Below are 17,938 nucleotides of genomic sequence, written 5' to 3'. Positions count from 1 at the left end.
CCACCGTGGGGGTGTGGGGTGGGGTGTGGGGTGGGGGTGGGGGGGAATCTTGGCGAATACCTCGTGACTACCACTGGCCTATCTATGCATATTCAGTCGAAAGGATACGCAACAGTGGAGTCGTTCTGTTAAACAGCTTCTCTGATCCACTGTAATGGCGGGATTCGCTCCAACATCCTGGGTCTCCCACTTCTCAGGGTGCCATAACAGTAGCTGTAACATCCAAGGCCTGACCGCCACTGCCTGAAACATGGCGAGAGACTTCCTGCTACCTCCATCTGTCTTCTGTCCAGTCTGGTCACTCTGTGACTAGAGATGTTCCGATACCAATTCTTCCTTCCATACACTGATTCAGCATTTGCGGAACAGCTGATATCAAGTACTGATCCGATACCAGTTTGGTAGTAGTTTACCGAGTGGATGTACTACGAATCCTGTATGGATGCTGTATGATGTCATCTCCGTGGTATAAGATGAACAAATACATCCAGACATTTAAACCGTAGAAATTTGTTTTGACATCTACTTTGACAGTCGCCCTCCAAACTTCCGACGCGTCCTTCGGTGGGAGTTTCTGATGCGAAACATCAACCTGTTGCTGAGACTTTGCAAGCTCCGTCCGACTAATGTTACAAATCAGTGCGTTTCGGGTGGAGACACGGCACTCCATGTTGGGCTCGGCATTGGTTGGCGTAAATTTGCCATCGTTGGCGACTGTCTGTGGACCCCGTCCTTGCACTGTGACTGCAAAGGCTGAACGCGATGAAGCCCGCCGATGCTCGTGCCTGTGGATCCCAAACCACCGTCCAGTTGATGGCGTGTGCAGCTGTAGGTGGCTCGCCAACAACAAGAAGGCGACAGTCGATGCACCGCCCAGTTGTCCCGTAGTTCCCATCTTGCTATAAACAGGAGCATCTTTCAGCCGCGGGCTTCACCTTCCTCTTGATTTTTATGACGGTTGACGAACGACGTCGTGGTGCGTCACTCTCCGAAATTTAATGGAACGTAGACCAAACTGAGCTCCAGACCTAACGTGTAAGCTCAGCTGTTGGGCGTAGGTAACTGCGCGCAACTTCTTGCGGCCTGCGGATGCACGTTGTGGGCAGTTGGCGATGCAGCAGCTTTTAGGGGCCGTATCCATGAAAGCCTGTCTTTTCCAATAACTGCGGGGAGCACCATATTTTTACTCTACCACACAAACGGCAACAGCATGAGGAGGCGCTGAGCGTCTATTCTGCACTCTGGGGAGTTGTTTTTTTTTTTTTTTTAATAGTCATTGCAAAAATATTCAGCTGTCAGTAAAAGTTGCCATTGTGACTGCCATCAGAAAAAAGGTGGAGGAGATGTGGGTTAAATACCACCAAGACCAACCTTTGCATCCTACATAAGAAGTGCTGAGCGGAAACGGAGGAGCTCTGTACTCAAAATGTTTCCTGTTAAAAGTCTCACTTTGTGGTGAAGTTATTATATAATTCAGAGCAAAGAAAAGAGGAAGTACTCTACCTCGCACCTCTGCAGATATCCCGTATCATTGCAACCAGAGTATCTCAGCAGACAAAAAAACACACACTCTCTCTCCAAAGTGTACTCCCAACAGCCCCAGCTGGGTGCTCTGGTGCATGGTGTCTCCACCTGGGAACAAACGCTTTGATGGATACATCCGTCCATCCATTTTCTACCGCTTATCCTGTTAAGGGGCGCGGGGGGCTGGAGCCTGTCTCCGCAGCTTTCAGGCGAGAGGCGGGGTTCACCCTGGACGGGTCACCAGTCCATGGCAGGGCCAACACGTAGAGACAGACAACCATTCACACTCACAGCCACGCCTACGGTCACTTTAGAGTATCAATCAGCCTCGTCTTGATGGAAACAATGTGAAGACTTTATTTCCTGTATGTAATATTTGAGAGAATCAGCAGAGTCCTCTTTTGGGGAGGGGGGTCCAATAAATGATGCGTTTTCACTGATACGTTTTTCTCTACTGTCTGTGCTACTTCTGATACTGCTATGGGAGTCAGAACAACTCTAGTTACGACTTGGGCGACAAGAGGGGAAGATGGAAAGGTAGCGTTTCTCTCTCTCTCTCTCTCTAAAAAAAAAAAAAATAAATAAATAAAATAAAAATCCATGTAACAGCAGTGGAACCTGGCCAGAAAATTGGTCTCTGTATTTTGTCTGTATGTTAAATGACAAAAAAAAAAGATTGATGTATGAAAACATCACTAACAAAATTAAAATGTGTTTTTTTTAATACAACACAGGTGCCGGATAGCCTGTTAATGACCTGTTTATAATGGATTACCTGTCAGAACTATTGTTATATACTGATTATTATGGTTCCTGTTATTCTGTGGTCCTAATAATGTCACTGTACAGATAATGAGACGATTCCTTTCCTCGAGGAGCTTCTTGAGGGTCTGTCTGTTATCGTCTCTTCATATCCGCAATGTCATTGCTTTTGTTTTTTTTTTTGTTTTTTTTCTTATAAACCACAAAGGAGTGAATGTGGCTCCATCTGGTGGCTGTTCATGTGCACTGATGCAGGCGTTACTGTAGCCAAACTGCAACCAAATGACTCTTAATTGACAAGTTGTAGTTCTGTCAGCCCTGGTGTGCAGTAGTCACTCCCCAGGGATGTGTATTTGTACCTCCAGACTATGTGTTAACGTGTGTGTGTGTGGGTTCTCTCTTGGGATCCGTACAAGCATGAGATCTGTGTGCTGCCAGATTGACTTTTCCTCGGTTGCACTGACGGGCTGCTGATCGCGTCCCCTGATTGCCTCATTATCCAGTCTGTGTGCTTGCAAATTAATGTGCACGAACACAGTTTGTTCCTGTACTGTAGTCCACATGTCTGCCTGACGTTACCGTACCATGTAACAGACAGGCTCTCACTCTCCTCAGTCTCCAGCAACGATTGTGCAATAAACTGAAGTCTATATTTTTAAAACGGACTCAGCCTTTTTCTTTTGTTCATGTCCTTTTAAAAAAAAAAAAAAATACCGCCCATAAAATGTCACTTAACAAACATCAAGTGGATGATCCTCCATAACCCACGTGTTCTTTATCTGGCCGCAAGCTCAGGAATCCGCAAAAATACTGATTTGAGCTCAAGAGCAAACACGCTTTGACACTTTGCTCCTTCACGGTAGCACAGAGCTCTGGCGCGTTACATCGAACCAACACTTGTGTGTGTTCCTGCCGGCGCTAAAAAAAACACACAAAAAAAACCCGGCATACAGCTGGATAAAGAATACACGGATTGTGCTAGGATACGTGTGCTGAAGAGCTCGTTAATTGACATTTTTGTTTGTATCAGGTCGCTAAAAGTTGTTTTTTTGTTGTTGTTAGCAGCAGGCGGCTACGGGGGCACCATTAGCTACAAGCTAGGTACATGTAGCTGGCTCTTGCTGCTTTCTGGAGTCACGCAGAAGTGATGCCGGAGGGAAAAGGCGTGAACCCCTCACCCACTTCGCTCTCTCCATTTATGAGTACACCATGTTTGGGTTTGACTTGTAGATTCTCAATCGAGGCAGGGCAGAAACAGTCTAATTCCCCCCCCCTGCGATTGTATGATGTCACTCATCACGATAAGTCACGTAAACTGAAGCTGCCCGGTCAAGGCAGGATTGCTGTCAGCCTGCCGATAAGAAACAAAAAAGGCCGGCTTTGATTTGACCTTTGGAGCCACTTTCAAAGTGTGTTGACTGTCGATGTGGCGCGAAATTCCCAGGATGGTTGCTCTAAAATTGTTGTTCATCTTTGGGGGATTCATCAGAACATTTTTGGGACGAGTCGAATGAGATTTTAAGATGTGAATGATTAAAAATGACTCACACAAAAGACTTTATATGGTATCTGATTTTCAGCAGCGCTTTCTGGATAACCTGTATGTACCCACTCAAACAGAACCAGCCCTGAATCACTGTATGACACAGAGCTAACAGTAGCTTCTCGTCTTTCAACAGTCAGAAATAACATCTCTGTGGCCCTTTTCTTTAATCAAGTAATCACTATTTTTTCGGAGAAGTTGTGAAAGTGTGAAAAAAAAAAACAATCTGACATGCGATACCGGCATGCGTTTTTTTTTTTTTTGTAAATGAAGCTGTTTTGAAAAACCTCATGAACACTGCAGCTTCTTCCCCTTCACGCTGGCTTCAGCCCGTGAGACACCTCCCACTTCCACCTTTATTTGAGAGCCACACTTCCTCCGTGACATTTTGTGATGTTCTTTAACCTTCCATCTTCTCTGCGTCCTCATTCGGGTGGCTGGTTCACTGCTGAGCTGACCTGCCGCTGCACGACGACTCCCAGGTAAGCCTCCGACATCCGTCTGAAGTCCACGCAAGTCGCCGATGACTGATTTGATCAGGTTCAATCGGCGTGTATGAGTATTGGAGAAGTCTACGTGCCACCATGTGAACTGAGCATCATTGATCTTGATGTTCTGAGTTTCTTCTGTTTCACTTTAGTGAATAGCAGGCTTTGTTTTCCATCACAGTGGACCATCAGTGGTGGAGAGTAGAGATTAGTGACATGCATTTAGGCCTCTGATGAAATTATCAGGCTTGATTAGATTAGGTGCAGAGAAGCCAGAGAGGTCTTGTGATGTACATGCAGCAAAACCTCGGAGTTTAGGCGCGGCTGCAGATTTCAGGAAGTAAAATCTACAAATGGAGGTAAAGCAAGTCCTGTTTGTCGTTTATTAATGTGAAAAAGTGCATTTTTTTCTTTTCTCTTTTTTTTAAAAACAGTTTTGCAGGAGGTATTGACTGAACATGATCTCAGGCTTAACGCAAATCTGACAGCTCGGATGTGACTGCTGCTGCAACACTGCAGAGAGCGCATCAGTTACTCGCCAGAGAACCAGCGGGAAAGTCAACCAGTTGGTGAATGTGTCAGGAGGGAAATGCTGGTAGTTTTGTCGCTCCTTCGGTAGGATGTGGCGTAACCGACGACTCCTCTACGATGGCGCTTCCCGTGCTGCATCTGCAGCTAATTGTTCTAATGAATAGCACGTTTGGTGTCCTTGCACCGCTGTCTTATCGTATTATCTGGAGCAGACGCGCGTTTTAAACACTCAGGCCAATTTTTGGATTAAAACATGAGTGTTGCAGACGCATGAGAGGAAGTAGTTGTGAAAGCTCATACTTCCTCTTTTCTTTTTTTCCATAGTCTCTTTCAGCTGTGTCGTCAGCTTCATGTCTGTCATTTTACTTGCACATGAAATCTTGAGCCTAAACGGAAATTTGAAAAATTCCAAGTGTTTAGCGTAACTGTATGCATTTGAATAATGACATTTGTTGTGCCTGTGACTTGCACAGTGCAGCTCTGTACGATTCATTCGAGTGTTTTCAGCCTGTACGTATAATATTCTGGGTTTCCACTTTCAGCTGGGTCTCACATGCCTCTTTTTCCCAGCTCAACATGTTCAGGAAGGTTGTGAGGACCAGTAAGTTTCGTCACGTCTTTGGTCAGGCTGTGAAAGCTGACCAATGCTACGATGACATCCGAATCTCCCAGATGACGTGGGACAGCAACTTCTGCTCTGTCAACCCCAAGTTTGTGGCCATGATTGTGGACGCCAGCGGCGGAGGAGCCTTCATGGTGCTGCCCCTCAGCAAGGTGCGTCCGAACACAGCAAATGTGTCACCCGCCTGGCTACCAGATGCAGGTTGACGTGAGACTTGAGACATCTCATCACAAGTTCAGTCGAATGAGGAAGTTTGGTGCCTACTTTGAGTCTCTATACGTCACTTGCTTGTTCTGCCGTTGAGAAGTTTTCACCATATTAGGAGTTGAGTTCAGTCAGGGCAGGATGCGATGTGGCCGCAACCCATTTAGTTCACTTGGGGAGGCTTTCAGTGAATTTCTTGCAGTGTCTTAAAGCGCTTGAACTCGCTGAAGATCACCTGCAGCTGAAGCTGTAATCATGGACTTGGATGATTTCCCTGAAACACAAAAACACTGAATTAAAGACATATTATGTGTGAAATTTCAAATAATTGTGCTGTGGAGGCATGGAAATACTCCTGTATAGATGCCAGAGCTCATCTCTGATGGTCAAGAACCTTGCTCCTTGTATTCATCCTAACGCCCCATCTAAATGTGATCACATATAAATTTATTGCACCTCCAAAAACAGAATTTACGAGGCGTAAATCGTACAGCAGGAATATTCCAGTATTAAATTGCAGTTTCTTTGTCACACAAGTCAGAACTGTACAAAATCTTGTCTTCTGCATGGAAACTGATTTTGTTTTTCTAAGTTTGCAGCACCTTTTATTTTAAAGTAAATAAAGATTAAACATCAGAAATGCTGATATGGGAATTATGTTGAAAGACTGCGTGTGTACGAAAACGTCATGTTTTTTCTAATGTTTTATATGAACACTGATTATATACCAGCTCGCCAGTTCCTGCTTTTAAGGCTCATTTATTCTGATGTATTCGTCTCTGCAGACAGGACGCATCGACATGTCCTACCCGACCGTGTGTGGTCACACAGGTCCAGTCCTGGACATCGAGTTTTGTCCTCACAATGACAACATCATCGCCAGCGGCTCTGAGGACTGCAGCGTCATGGTACAGCCGCAGCAGCTTGGACCCAAACCTTTAGTTTTCACCAAAGCCTGAAACATTTTTATGTCCACGTCTTTCTCCTTCTAGATTTGGGAGATCCCGGACGCGGGGCTGACCACGGCGCTCACAGATCCCGTTGTTAAGCTTGAGGGTCACTCTAAACGTGTCGGCATCCTAAGCTGGCACCCCACTGCTCATAACGTGCTGATGACCGCAGGTACTCAACCTTATAAACCCGCTGAAAACAAAGACTGGCTGCACGCCCCTGTGCAGAGGAGAAGCTCGAACCTCAGAGGAACCGGGCTGAGGTGCTGGCGCGGCGTGTGGCGGAGGTTAAACTAAAATGTCCTGAGGTTGGAACAGGAAGTTCTCACAGCCTCCACCCACCTGCTTCACTTTGAACGCTCAGTTCCAAAACCACTCGGTCAGCCTGCAGAAGAACTGAAGTTCACCAGTGTTTTATTTCTACAAGAAATTATGAAGCACGAGTGACAAACAACCAGCTGTTCGTGGGGGTAACCAAATAATGGCGGTTAGATACTTTTAGGTTCCGTGCACCGTTTATGAATGAAAAATGATTTAGAGTTCTTATTTTGAATTGCGAAAATGTTTTGTTACAGCTTATGATGATATTTCATGATAGGCACTCAGCAGCTGAATTATCACCAGCTGTGCTTGCTCCAAAATACAGGACACGCTTCCGTGTGTGCAGCCTGAGCGGGTAGCTGGAGTCCAGCATGAGTAACACTGCATTTATGTGTCTGTTTGTTCGAATGAAAGTCATCTCTCGCTCTCGTTTATTTGTTTCAAACCAACTGCAACTGGAGCATTAATAATCGCCGATGCTGGTTAGCGATTAAAAAAAAAGACGTGAAAACATTTCAAAGATATTTCAGATGAGCGACTTCATAAAAAAAAAGCCACTGTTTTGTGTCCACGCAGGCTGCGATAACGTGGTGATCCTGTGGAACGTGGCCCGTGGCGAGGCGGCGGTCAGGATCGACGGCGTACACAATGACCTCATCTACAGCGCCTGCTGGAACAGGGACGGATCCAAGATTCTCACATCCTGCAAAGACAAGACGATGCGACTGTTGGAGCCCCGCAGCGGTACTGTCCTCAAGGTACGCTTCCTCTTCCTCTCCCCTGTAGCGCCACACTGGAACCAGCGGAAAACTGCAACAATCTGAAGTTAAATTTTGTGATTCATCATATTTATTTCCTAAACACGAAAGCCCAATGAAGCGTAGAGGCGACATGAAACTGTCTCCGTCTCTCTTTGTCTTATTTTTTGCTTCAGCCGGATGCAGTTTGATTTCATCAATTTTAATTGCACCTCTCTCATCTTTTTGTTCAAAGTAGAACTCGTTTCAGTTACACTGGGCCAGGTGCCTTGAAGGACCCTCAGAAATCAGTGTCATTTTTCTGGCTGTATTTACCACCCTGTGTGTCCCAATTATGCTAGTAGTATTTTGTCTGTCCTAACTTTGTTAATTGTGTGCTGCTACTTTGCAGTAGAGATGCCTGATCTCAAAGTGATTTCATCCCCGGTTAAATAACGGTGGAATAAATAATAATAATTAAAAAAAAACCCCTGATGATTTTAAGCTTCCGTTTTCCCTTAAAAATTCACTTGCTTTTTCTTTTAACGGCTCGATACACACTTCTAATTACTGAATCCTGCTGTCTGGTTTCCTGTGTTGTGTTTAAATGTCCGTTGCTTTGAGTTTCATCTGAAAGAGAGCGCGACCTCTGTCTCTCTCCAGGAGAAGGAGAAGCCCCACGAGGGCTCCAGGCCCGTCCGAGCCGTGTTCATGTCGGACGGGAAGATCTTCAGCACCGGCTTCAGTCGCATGAGTGAAAGGCAGGTGGCGCTGTGGGACCCAGTGAGTGTTCACAATCCTGCAAGATTTAATCATTTATGATCACTTGCAGTTTACACTGACTTTTTTTTTTAAAAAATTCTTTTCATCCCTCTGTATAATATTCCAGATGTTGGTCATTTGTTATTTGGAACTCTGTGCCGTTGCTCTGGATTTTTCTTCATGAAGCTCCGTGCAATAAATGCTTGTTTCCTGATTGGCGATGCCTTTATCAGGTCGAGTTCTGGAGGACAGACCAGGGATTCCTCTGCTGCTTTCAAATCAAAAATTCTGAATTTTAAGCATTCGGATGTCTTCATTACAATTTTGACAGCTCTGACAAAGGGATTTGATCACAAAGTGACTTTAATGAGGTTGCATTACATTCAGTTTAAAATTGCTTTTTTTCCTGATTAAAATTGCATTAATCACGCCTGAGAAAGGAATAAAAGCTCAACTTGAAATCGATAAGCAGAAGTGACTGGAGTTATTTCTGTTATTTTAATTGAATTCAAGGCATGGCAACCTTTAAGCACGCAGCTATTTTGTACAGCGTGCTGCGCTACAAAAAGTGAAATAATGAGACTTAACGTCGCTTTTAACCTCTTTGACCAGGAGAACTTTGAAGAACCCCTGACCCTGCAGGAACTGGACACCAGCAGTGGCGTCCTTCTGCCATTTTTTGACCCAGACACCGGCATCGTCTACCTCTGTGGCAAGGTTCGATTGTACCGGCTGGCTGAGCGTTCCTTCTGTCTGGAACCCACACAGCTGACTGGTTTCTCCCGTCTCCATCTCAGGGGGACAGCAGTATCCGTTACTTCGAGGTGACAGATGAAGCCCCGTACGTCCACTACTTGTCCATGTACAGCAGCAAGGAGAGCCAGAAGGGGATGGGGTACATGCCCAAGAGGGGCCTGGAGGTCAACAAATGTGAAATTGCCAGGTAGCTTTGCAGTGTTTTAGGAAGAGAAAGTAGCTTTGTGTTTTCTATCATGTCGAATATTGACACAAAAGTTTTTACCTCCAGGTTCTACAAACTCCATGAAAGGAAGTGTGAGCCCATCGTCATGACGGTGCCACGTAAGGTAATGTTGAGTCTGAGTACACTAGAAGTTCTGCGCTGCAGTTATTAACCTCTCACTGTGACCTTTGACCACCAAAAATTATTTTTTTTGTCAAAGTCCAAGTGGTTGTTTGTACTACAGATTAAGTATGAGGCGATCCAGAGATTTTGTTTCCATTCATCTTTGTGTCCCAGTGGAGATTTATGGCAAATTTTGAGGAACACCCCCCCCCCCCCCCATGTGTGAGGATATATCGTGTTGAGGAGAAATGACTGTGACCTTGAGGTTTGACCTTCCACTACCATTTGTACATGTAGGTTAACGTGCTTCATCTGTCCTTCTCCCGCAGTCGGATCTGTTCCAAGAGGATTTGTACCCAGACACAGTCGGTCCCGAGCCGTCGGTGGAGGCCGACGAGTGGTTTCAAGGGAAAGATGCCCCGTCTATTCTGATCTCGCTGAAGGACGGGTTTGTAGCAACCACAAAAACCAAAGAGTTCAAAGTTCACAAGAGTCTGCTGAAGACCACAGCCGCTTCTGCTGGGACTCCAAACGACAGCAGCGGGGTGAGGCGTTAGCGATGGAGGAAAACATCACATGTGTTTACAAGTGCTGGAATTCATGACAACGTTTGGTACTTAAATGGTGTTTTTACTTCTGTTTGACTGTGTTTGAAAGAGAAAACTCGACATTTGTCTCCTACTTACACGTCTCTAGTATCAGGTCAACCCAGCGGTGACTTTAAACATCAGATATGGTGCATTGTTGCGGGTTAAACCGGTGTATACCTGCACATTTTATTCTGTCTCGACAATATCCATCCATCCATCGTCATCTTCCGCTTATTCCTTACTAGTAAGGGTCGCGGGGGGGTGGAGCCTATCCCAGCAGCCTTCAGGTGAGAGGCAGGGTTCACCCTGGACAGGTCGCCAGTCCATCACAGGGCCAACATAGAGAGACGAACAACCATTCACACTGACATTCATACCTACGGTCAATTTAGAGAATCAATCAGCCTCGTCCCCTCTTGATGTCTTTGGACTGTGGGAGGAAGCTGGAGTACCAGAGAGAACCCACACAGACACGGGGAGAACATGCAGACTCCACACAGAAAGACCCCGTGCCCGAGCCGGGACTTGAACCCGGAACCTTCTTGCTGTGAGGCCACAGTGCTGGCCACTGCACCACCGTGCAGCCCGTCTCGACAATATTCAACAGGAAAATGCTTCTTATGTACGCGAAGTGATAATATAACTCTGCGTCTGTTAATCTTGATAATACCTCAGCTACCCACCTTACACTTCATACAGCAGCCCTTGTGAGGATTTATTGTATCACGAGATTAACTGATATGAAGTTTACACTTCTGACCAAAAAAAAAACAAGGTTTCAAGGGGAAATGATGAGCGGGCGGACTTCCGTCTACGGAAGATTTACCGCATCAACACTGAGCACAACAAGCTGCGCCGTCTTGGCGGCGACCGAAACCCACAAAATACCTGGCATGTCACGTCGTGTTTTCTCGTCATCTGGCAAAAACTTCCTCTGACTCCGATGTCACCCGTGACGTCGCGCGTCCTCCAGCTTGGCCTCTTTGGCGGCCTGGCTGACAGCACTCGCTCCCACCACAAGCGGTCCGCATAATCAGCCAGTGTTCCTCTGAGCCTCTGTGGTGATGCGGGCTTGGTTGCGGAGGTCAGTGACAGTTCCCTCCGCCTGGCCCGTCTGATACTGAGCGTTCCCTCAATAAACCCTCCCTTCATGAGGGTATTGCTCTGGTTTTCATCAGTCTTTGTGGGAGAGTTGTCGCTGTATTTATTTGTTGGTGCTTCTGAAAAACAAACAAACCTTGTACATCATAACCCTAATTAAGGGCGAGTCCATTGCAGTGCTGTGCAGGTACCTAATAAATTGGGACCGTACAGTTTTTGGGCTCTGAACCTAAGTTGAATATTCTCTCTCCGATCCTAAACAAGCCTCTCCTCTGCTGATTCAGGTCCTGCTCATGAGTGCAGGTGATTGTGATGTCAAATGGTTCTTGACAGTTCACTTAACCTCAAATTCATCTTCGTCAAGTTGCTACTTTTTGTACCGCGAATGTAATGTTAGCTTTCTTGCTAGTTGGAAAGAAAAAAAAAAAGCTACCTATCCGAGAATAATGTAACTGACAGAACGCAGTTAAAAATATTGACCTCCCAGCAAATGCAACAGCTTTTTCGAGATGTTGTCGGTGTTTTTTGTTGTCTGAACGCTCTGATCTCTACTTGGAAGTGGAACTTTTCCCAGGAGGGAACTTTTCCACTTGCCAACTTCTCAAACTCGCTGTTAAACACGACGGAGCTCATCAAACAGTCAGTAGGGGCAGGGCGGGGCTGACTAATGAGACGCAGGTGAAAAGAATAACGGGCAGGAAGTAAAACAAGATGAGACACAGGAGAGAGAGAGAGAGAGAGAGAAATGAATTTCCTGATAAAACTGAAGCAATTAAAAGAGCAAAAAAAGTTTTCAAATTCTAAAAGCTACAGCTGTTAACTTTGGCAATGATTCTACTGTTACTTTGAAGATGAGTGCGACTACCAAGTCCACATGTAATGTTTTTACTCATTCTTCTGTATACTAAGACATTTGGATCTGTATATTTCACAAGTTTGTCATTTAATTTTATTCGTTGAACTTTGGGGAGGAAACAGGAAATGATGAATATTAACTCCTGCCTTTTTTGGACATCTGGAATTGATTGGTGCGATTGAGACTTCACGTCCTGCGTTGTTTGTTGTCATTTAATGTTTTTCAAGTAAATTTAAAAAAAAAAGAAGTAGTTTATCAAATGTAACCTGGCTCTTTCTGTCTCGCAGGAGGTTCAGTCGTTGAGAAAGGAGGTGAAGGACCTCAAGGCAGCGCTGGAGGAGCTGACCAAGCGTGTGAAGGCGCTGGAGGCCAAGGATTAACCCAGAAGAGCCCTCAGCAAAAGAAATGGATTTGAGGGCAAATGTGGAGATCAGGAAAGGAAGAGATTGAGAATCCTCTCACTTCTGACCACAGCGACACAAAGGGAGAAATTTACTGGTCTGAAACTTACTTTACTTTGGCTAGGAATTTGAATTTCATTGTTTTGGTTCGTCAGATAAATTTTTCAATTTCATATTTTAATATATGCTTTTCGTTTGAAATAAAATCCTCTGTATTTTCAGTAGACATTCCCGAGTGTTTTTGACGCCTCCGCGGGGGTGAGAGAGTCGCCCCGCTAGCTTCAACACAATTTTCTGACCACATTTTAGACGGATCTGGTCAACTTTGGAGAATGAATCCACGTATGGGTTAAAAAAAAAAAGAGAAGTAATTTCTTGTTATTGCCACCGGGTGGCGCTATGACTATCTGCTCCAAACTTTAATGGGATTCCTCTGTGGACCTTTCTGCATCCCTCCACCATGGTGAAAAGCAGCCTCATAGTTTTTTTTTCGTGAAGGACGGACGCCATCGAAGACACAACCTCCTCGGGTGGAGCTGGTAAAGACAATGGCACAGCACGGGCTTGAATTACACCAAGTTTTAATCATCTTACAAAACTAGAACAAACGTGATATAAAATGTTCTGAGACGTGAGGTGGACGTTTTCCAAGGAATCATCGGAGAATCAAGTGCAGCGACGCCTCCTGAGGCCGACGGAGGAGCCTTCGGTTTACCAGACAGCAAACAATCCAGGTAGAACAGCTGTGAAAAAACATGAGCCACTAGTGCATTCAAAAAGACCTGACAGCTCTTTAATCTCGCTACCATTTAGAGTTTAGGTTGTTTTTGGTTTTGTTTCTTTCGTTTTAAATACAGTTTAGAAGGACTACAAAATGTGTGACTCCAGGACTGCAGAATGTCCAACAGAAAGCCTTATTTACACGTAGCTTATGCTCAACCCTGCACCTAATGGTAAAATACATCTGTTAACTCGAACGCACAGCGGCGTCATCATGAAAGGAAGTCATATTTACAGAGCGTTTTGGATTTCATTCAAAGTAACCCTTGATATCGTCGACTTTATTGGCCCCCCGACTGAATCGCCCCCCTCCCTTCTTTACATCAGTCCCCTTCAAAAGGCCTCACACGTAGTTTTTGCCGGGGGCGGAGGCGCTGTTGCTGTAGTACTTGGCGGTTCCTGAGCCTCCGGATTTGGGCCTGCTGAAGCAGCAGAGGAGCCCCCCACCCAGAAGAAGCAGCACACCAGCAGCCCACCCCACAAAGATACACGCTCCCAGCTCTCTCTTCTGAGACGCCGGCACCAGGGGGTTTCTGAAGTCTCGCACCACAATGTGGGCGGACCAGCTGACAGGGATGATGACTAGGAGGCCGGCCAGCAGCAGGCCCACCCCGGCCACCAGGCTGATCTTGGGCTTGGCGTCTTCGTTCTCCACGCAGGTGGTGAAGTCGGCCCCGCAGAAGAGGATGAGGAGGCTGAGGCAGCTGAGCATGCAGCTGATGATGGTCATGGCTCGGGCGGCCTGCAGGTCAGACGACAGCACCAGCAGGGAGTCGTAGTTCTTGCACTGCTGCTGGCCAGTGCTCTGAACCACGCAGTTCATCCACAGGCCCTCCTGGGCGCTCTACACACACACACACACACACACACGCACACACACACACGCACACACACGCTTTTAGTCATTTCATGTCATCCAGCCTATAAAGTAACTTACATTTACACATTTGGTACTTAAACTTTCATTTTGTGTCTACCACATAGGTGGTCAGGTTTATACAAAAAAATATGACTTTTCATAAGTACACATGTAAAATGTACTCCAATAAGTGTTACAATTTATCATGTCAAAAAATATGACTTTGTGTCTGTATCCTGGACACTACATAAAACCTGATGATGTTAGATTTAAGCTGGAGTCTTTTCATGAATGATTCTGGGGCTGTTGGAAAATAGTTTGGGTTTTTTTTCGTTGTAAATCAATGTAGTTTTTTTTTTTCTGTCAGTAAATTACAATATTAATGGCACCATTCTCATCGATTTAGTTCGCATCCACGCAAACAAATGATCTAATGATTTTAGCACCCAGTACTTTTACTCGTCGTCGTTTTTATTACATTTTACGTGTATTTAGAACATTTTTCCAAAGCTCTCTTTACCCGAGTCACATTTTCAGTGTAGCCTTGTGTTTTCAATCGAGTTACTCTATTCTATCTTTATACTGGCTCACATTATAATGTGAATGACTGCTCAACAACAGGTTTCTATCACATGTCAGGTTTTGGTGACAGGATGCAGTCAATGGTCTTTACTGGCATGTCATGTTAAATACCACTTCCTGTGACATAGGGACACTTAAATATGTGTTTTTTTTTTATTTAATTTAATTTATTTTTGCAGCATTTATTACTGTTCACAACAAGAGGCTGAGCCTGGTTACCTGTGCGGTCACAATGTTGGACCCTGTGAAGGAGGAAACTTTCCAACGAGGGACGGCGCAGCACACAATGGCCCCGATCAGGCCGAGGACCCCGAGGGCCACACATACAATCTGAACTGCTGAGGATCCCATTCTGGAGAGAAGCTGGAGAGACATACCAGAGTCAGAGATAATTACAGATGTGCAGAGTACTTCCTCTACTTTTTAGTCGCGTGTTAAATCTTCTTATTCCTTCGACGACATCCTAGATTTTTTTTTTCCTTCACGATGTTGTTGTTTTTGTTTTATTTCAAGTCTCTTTCTACTTTTTCCACCTCTGGATCTCTGGATGAGGCCGATCCAGAATGTGGCCCGTTGAGTTTGTGTGTGTTTTTATGATCGCATAGCTGACAAACACCCGATCCCTCTGACAGGCCCCCACAAGATAGCGTAGCTCAGGGCTACATTTTAAAACACGCTCAAGTCCTAACAGGCCCTGTCGCGCTGCCTCTCCACCCAGGGGGCTCCAGACCACTCCCTCGCATCGCCTGGCTGAGACGATCACCTTAAGTCACAATAAATGTTGCTGTAAAATAAGACGGGAAGAGGAGATAGAAGTTGCAGATCAGGGAAGCACTTTTGGTCCGACATTCACACGATCTTCTTTCAACGGAGAATAATAGATCAGGTGCTGAGATGTTACTGGGTTTTTTTTTTTTGTAATAAATGGAATGTTATATGTTAAGAGTTCGACCCTGAGAAAGATGGGCTGGTAAGAAACAGTTGCAGGAAAAACAACCCCATCTAAACGAGCGAGTGAAACGTGTTGCACATTTGTCAGTTTTCTTTTGAGTGGATTTCAAAACAAAACACAACATTAATCTGTCCCAACTTCCTTCGATGTTACAGAATCCAAGTAGTTAATATTTCCTAAGTACATTAAGCATATTGTACCACATATTACAGTTTGCATAAAGTAAACCTGTTTTTCTCATAGGTTTAACTGAAAAAAATGTTATATACACATATCAAACCTCTTTCCTCAGACACACGTTGAACCAATTATGCAAATTTGGTTGGATTCAAAAAGATGATCATATTGGATTCGGTGTTTTTGGAACATGAGCTCCACCCCAGATCCCAAACTTTTAAAGCCTTCTCAAAAACAGTGTGCTGATCATCTTGCTGTGAATCAGCAAATCATTCCTCATATTAAGTGAAAAACTGAGCATGAAATCCTCCGTTAAGCAGAAAACATAAAGCAAAGGTTTCTGTTTCCTCCCACATCTGCACTTAAAGATGTTGTACGCCGTCATTTCAAGCTTTTCCTGAATAATTCAGCTTTTCACACTGCAGCTGGCCATTTGAGATAAAGTGGGATATTAATTATAATTCTTACCTTTTTATCTGCTGAACTTGAAAATGGAGAGACTGGATAATCTGCTCGTTCAAGCTCTTCTTTTCTTTTTCTTCCTCTGTGTGTGTGTGTGTGTGGGGTTTTTTTTTTTTGAGGATGCTGTTTAGGAGATGTGTTGTGCAGAGGCAGTGGGCTGGGATGGGGTATTTGTAGAGGAATGTATGGTGAAGGGTGGGGCTGAGATGAAACTGGAGAGGACGTACCTCAAGACCAGAATGGACTTGTCCTCCACATCTCTTTCCCTCTCTTTTTACGTCTTAGACCTGCTGGGGTCCTCTTATAAAACTGCTTACCAGGCAGTGAAGGAAACCTCAAGACGTTAAAAAAAAAAAAAAAAAATGTTGACTCTGCATCACAGATCAACTGGCATCAAAACATAAAAGAGGAAGTGTTGAATTTTGTAATCCGGAATCTTTCTGTTTTATCAGGAGAGAGGAATTTGACTGAGTGGCTTCAAACTCACAGTATACAGGAACCACCCAGTCAACGGCAAGCGCCGTCTTAGTCTGTCGAAACTGTGATGACGAATCAGAGGTGGCAGATTTAGGAAAGACAGACTGAGTGGGTTTGCGTAATGGATCATGGGAGTGAGAGAAGATGAGGAAGCCATGAGGAATGTGATGGAGCTAAATACATAGTCTCCATTAACTGTGTCACACATAATTATACGGAAGATTGCTTCATAAATACACAAATTTAGATCTTTCATTGGGAAGAGACATTACAGAGGATAGCAACTTTTGTTGGATAACAAACAATAAAATGATGCTGTGGATATATATGTATATATATACTGTATATATATGTATATTTACTTTAATGTAGCTTATTTTAAAGGAGTACTGTGAAAAGAATTCACATTAGTTAGCTGGGTGATTATTATCTATTCAAATAGTGTGCATCAAAAGAAAAAAATTAGCAGTAAATTTGAGGAGACTTCAATATCAACATGAACTTTGGTTTTGAAAATTAAGCGGGAGTGTTTCTGGGATGTCCTGGGATGTTCAACAAGATGGAGAACCTGCAAAGTCAGACTTTGATTTTAGTTTACAGGGTGTGTGTGTGTGTGTGTGTGTGTGTGTGTGTGTGTGTGTGTGTGTGTGTGTGTGTGTGTATGTGTGTTTGTGTACCATTAACTAGAAAACTAAAAAAGTAATCAATGAAGAGAAATAAGACAGATATGAATCAAGCGATGATAAAAAAAACACATTTTAAAAAAAAAAGTCCAAACAACTAAATTCATGGAGGTTTCAGGTTACAAGCGACGTTGGATTTTAGTAACTGAGTAACTTCGGAGCAAATTTGATTAAAGGCCATTTTTGAGTGTGTACATTTCATTTGATGACTTAGAGGTGGATGTACTTTTTACATTCCATTCAAATGGGAGGAACTATAAATGTAAAATTAAAACTTTAAAAGACAGGTGAAACCTTGCACCAATACACCTGACACCAGTCTTTTCTTTGTTCATTTGTCGTACTGTATGTTTGTTTACGTTACAGTATGAACTTATAAAGTTCTCAAGAGGACATGAGGAAGTCAGAATATAGTTAAAGTTAGTTGCATCTCTTATTCTCCTACGTTTTTACTTTTGTTTTGATATTATTTTGTGCTGTCTTGAAGAAT

General features: G+C 44.2%; 2 protein-coding genes across 2 annotated transcripts; one reads left to right on the top strand and one right to left on the bottom strand.

Annotated features, from left to right (window-relative positions):
* The first annotated feature begins 4,154 nt into the window (after positions 1-4,154).
* Positions 4,155-12,702, top strand: coro1a (coronin, actin binding protein, 1A). The gene is made up of 11 exons (XM_086186062.1): positions 4,155-4,311; positions 5,419-5,622; positions 6,460-6,582; positions 6,667-6,796; positions 7,522-7,703; positions 8,346-8,465; positions 9,057-9,161; positions 9,242-9,387; positions 9,472-9,529; positions 9,858-10,073; positions 12,363-12,702. Exons 2-11 carry the CDS (start codon positions 5,425-5,427, stop codon positions 12,453-12,455), a joined length of 1,371 nt encoding a protein of 456 aa, XP_086042188.1. The 5' UTR covers positions 4,155-4,311; positions 5,419-5,424; the 3' UTR covers positions 12,456-12,702.
* A 338-nt stretch (positions 12,703-13,040) lies between these two features.
* On the bottom strand, positions 13,041-16,452 carry cldni (claudin i). Its single transcript, XM_086186063.1, has 3 exons — positions 16,295-16,452; positions 14,917-15,060; positions 13,041-14,100 (listed from the first exon to the last, which is right to left on the bottom strand). Exons 2-3 carry the CDS (start codon positions 15,046-15,048, stop codon positions 13,600-13,602), a joined length of 633 nt encoding a protein of 210 aa, XP_086042189.1. The 5' UTR covers positions 15,049-15,060; positions 16,295-16,452; the 3' UTR covers positions 13,041-13,599.
* Positions 16,453-17,938: the final 1,486 nt, after the last annotated feature.

Source organism: Aulostomus chinensis, chromosome 18, assembly GCF_037954235.1.
Source record: "Aulostomus chinensis isolate RoL2024-O1b breed Wild chromosome 18, RoL_Achi_v1.0, whole genome shotgun sequence".
Classification (NCBI taxonomy): Eukaryota; Metazoa; Chordata; class Actinopteri; order Syngnathiformes; family Aulostomidae; genus Aulostomus; species Aulostomus chinensis.
Note: the sequence above shows the minus strand (reverse complement) of the source record. Positions and strands in the feature narration are given on the sequence as shown.

Excerpts from the sequence above, each read along its gene's own strand:
- coro1a (XM_086186062.1), top strand. The coding sequence starts at position 5,425 with ATGTTCAGGAAGGTTGTGAGGACCAGTAAGTTTCGTCACGTCTTTGGT. Across the intron at positions 9,162-9,241 it reads TCGTCTACCTCTGTGGCAAG|GGGGACAGCAGTATCCGTTA; the intron begins GTTCGATTGTAC and ends TCTCCATCTCAG. Across the intron at positions 9,388-9,471 it reads AACAAATGTGAAATTGCCAG|GTTCTACAAACTCCATGAAA; the intron begins GTAGCTTTGCAG and ends TTTTACCTCCAG.
- cldni (XM_086186063.1), bottom strand. The coding sequence starts at position 15,048 with ATGGGATCCTCAGCAGTTCAGATTGTATGTGTGGCCCTCGGGGTCCTC. Across the intron at positions 14,101-14,916 it reads CCAACATTGTGACCGCACAG|AGCGCCCAGGAGGGCCTGTG; the intron begins GTAACCAGGCTC and ends GTGTGTGTGTAG.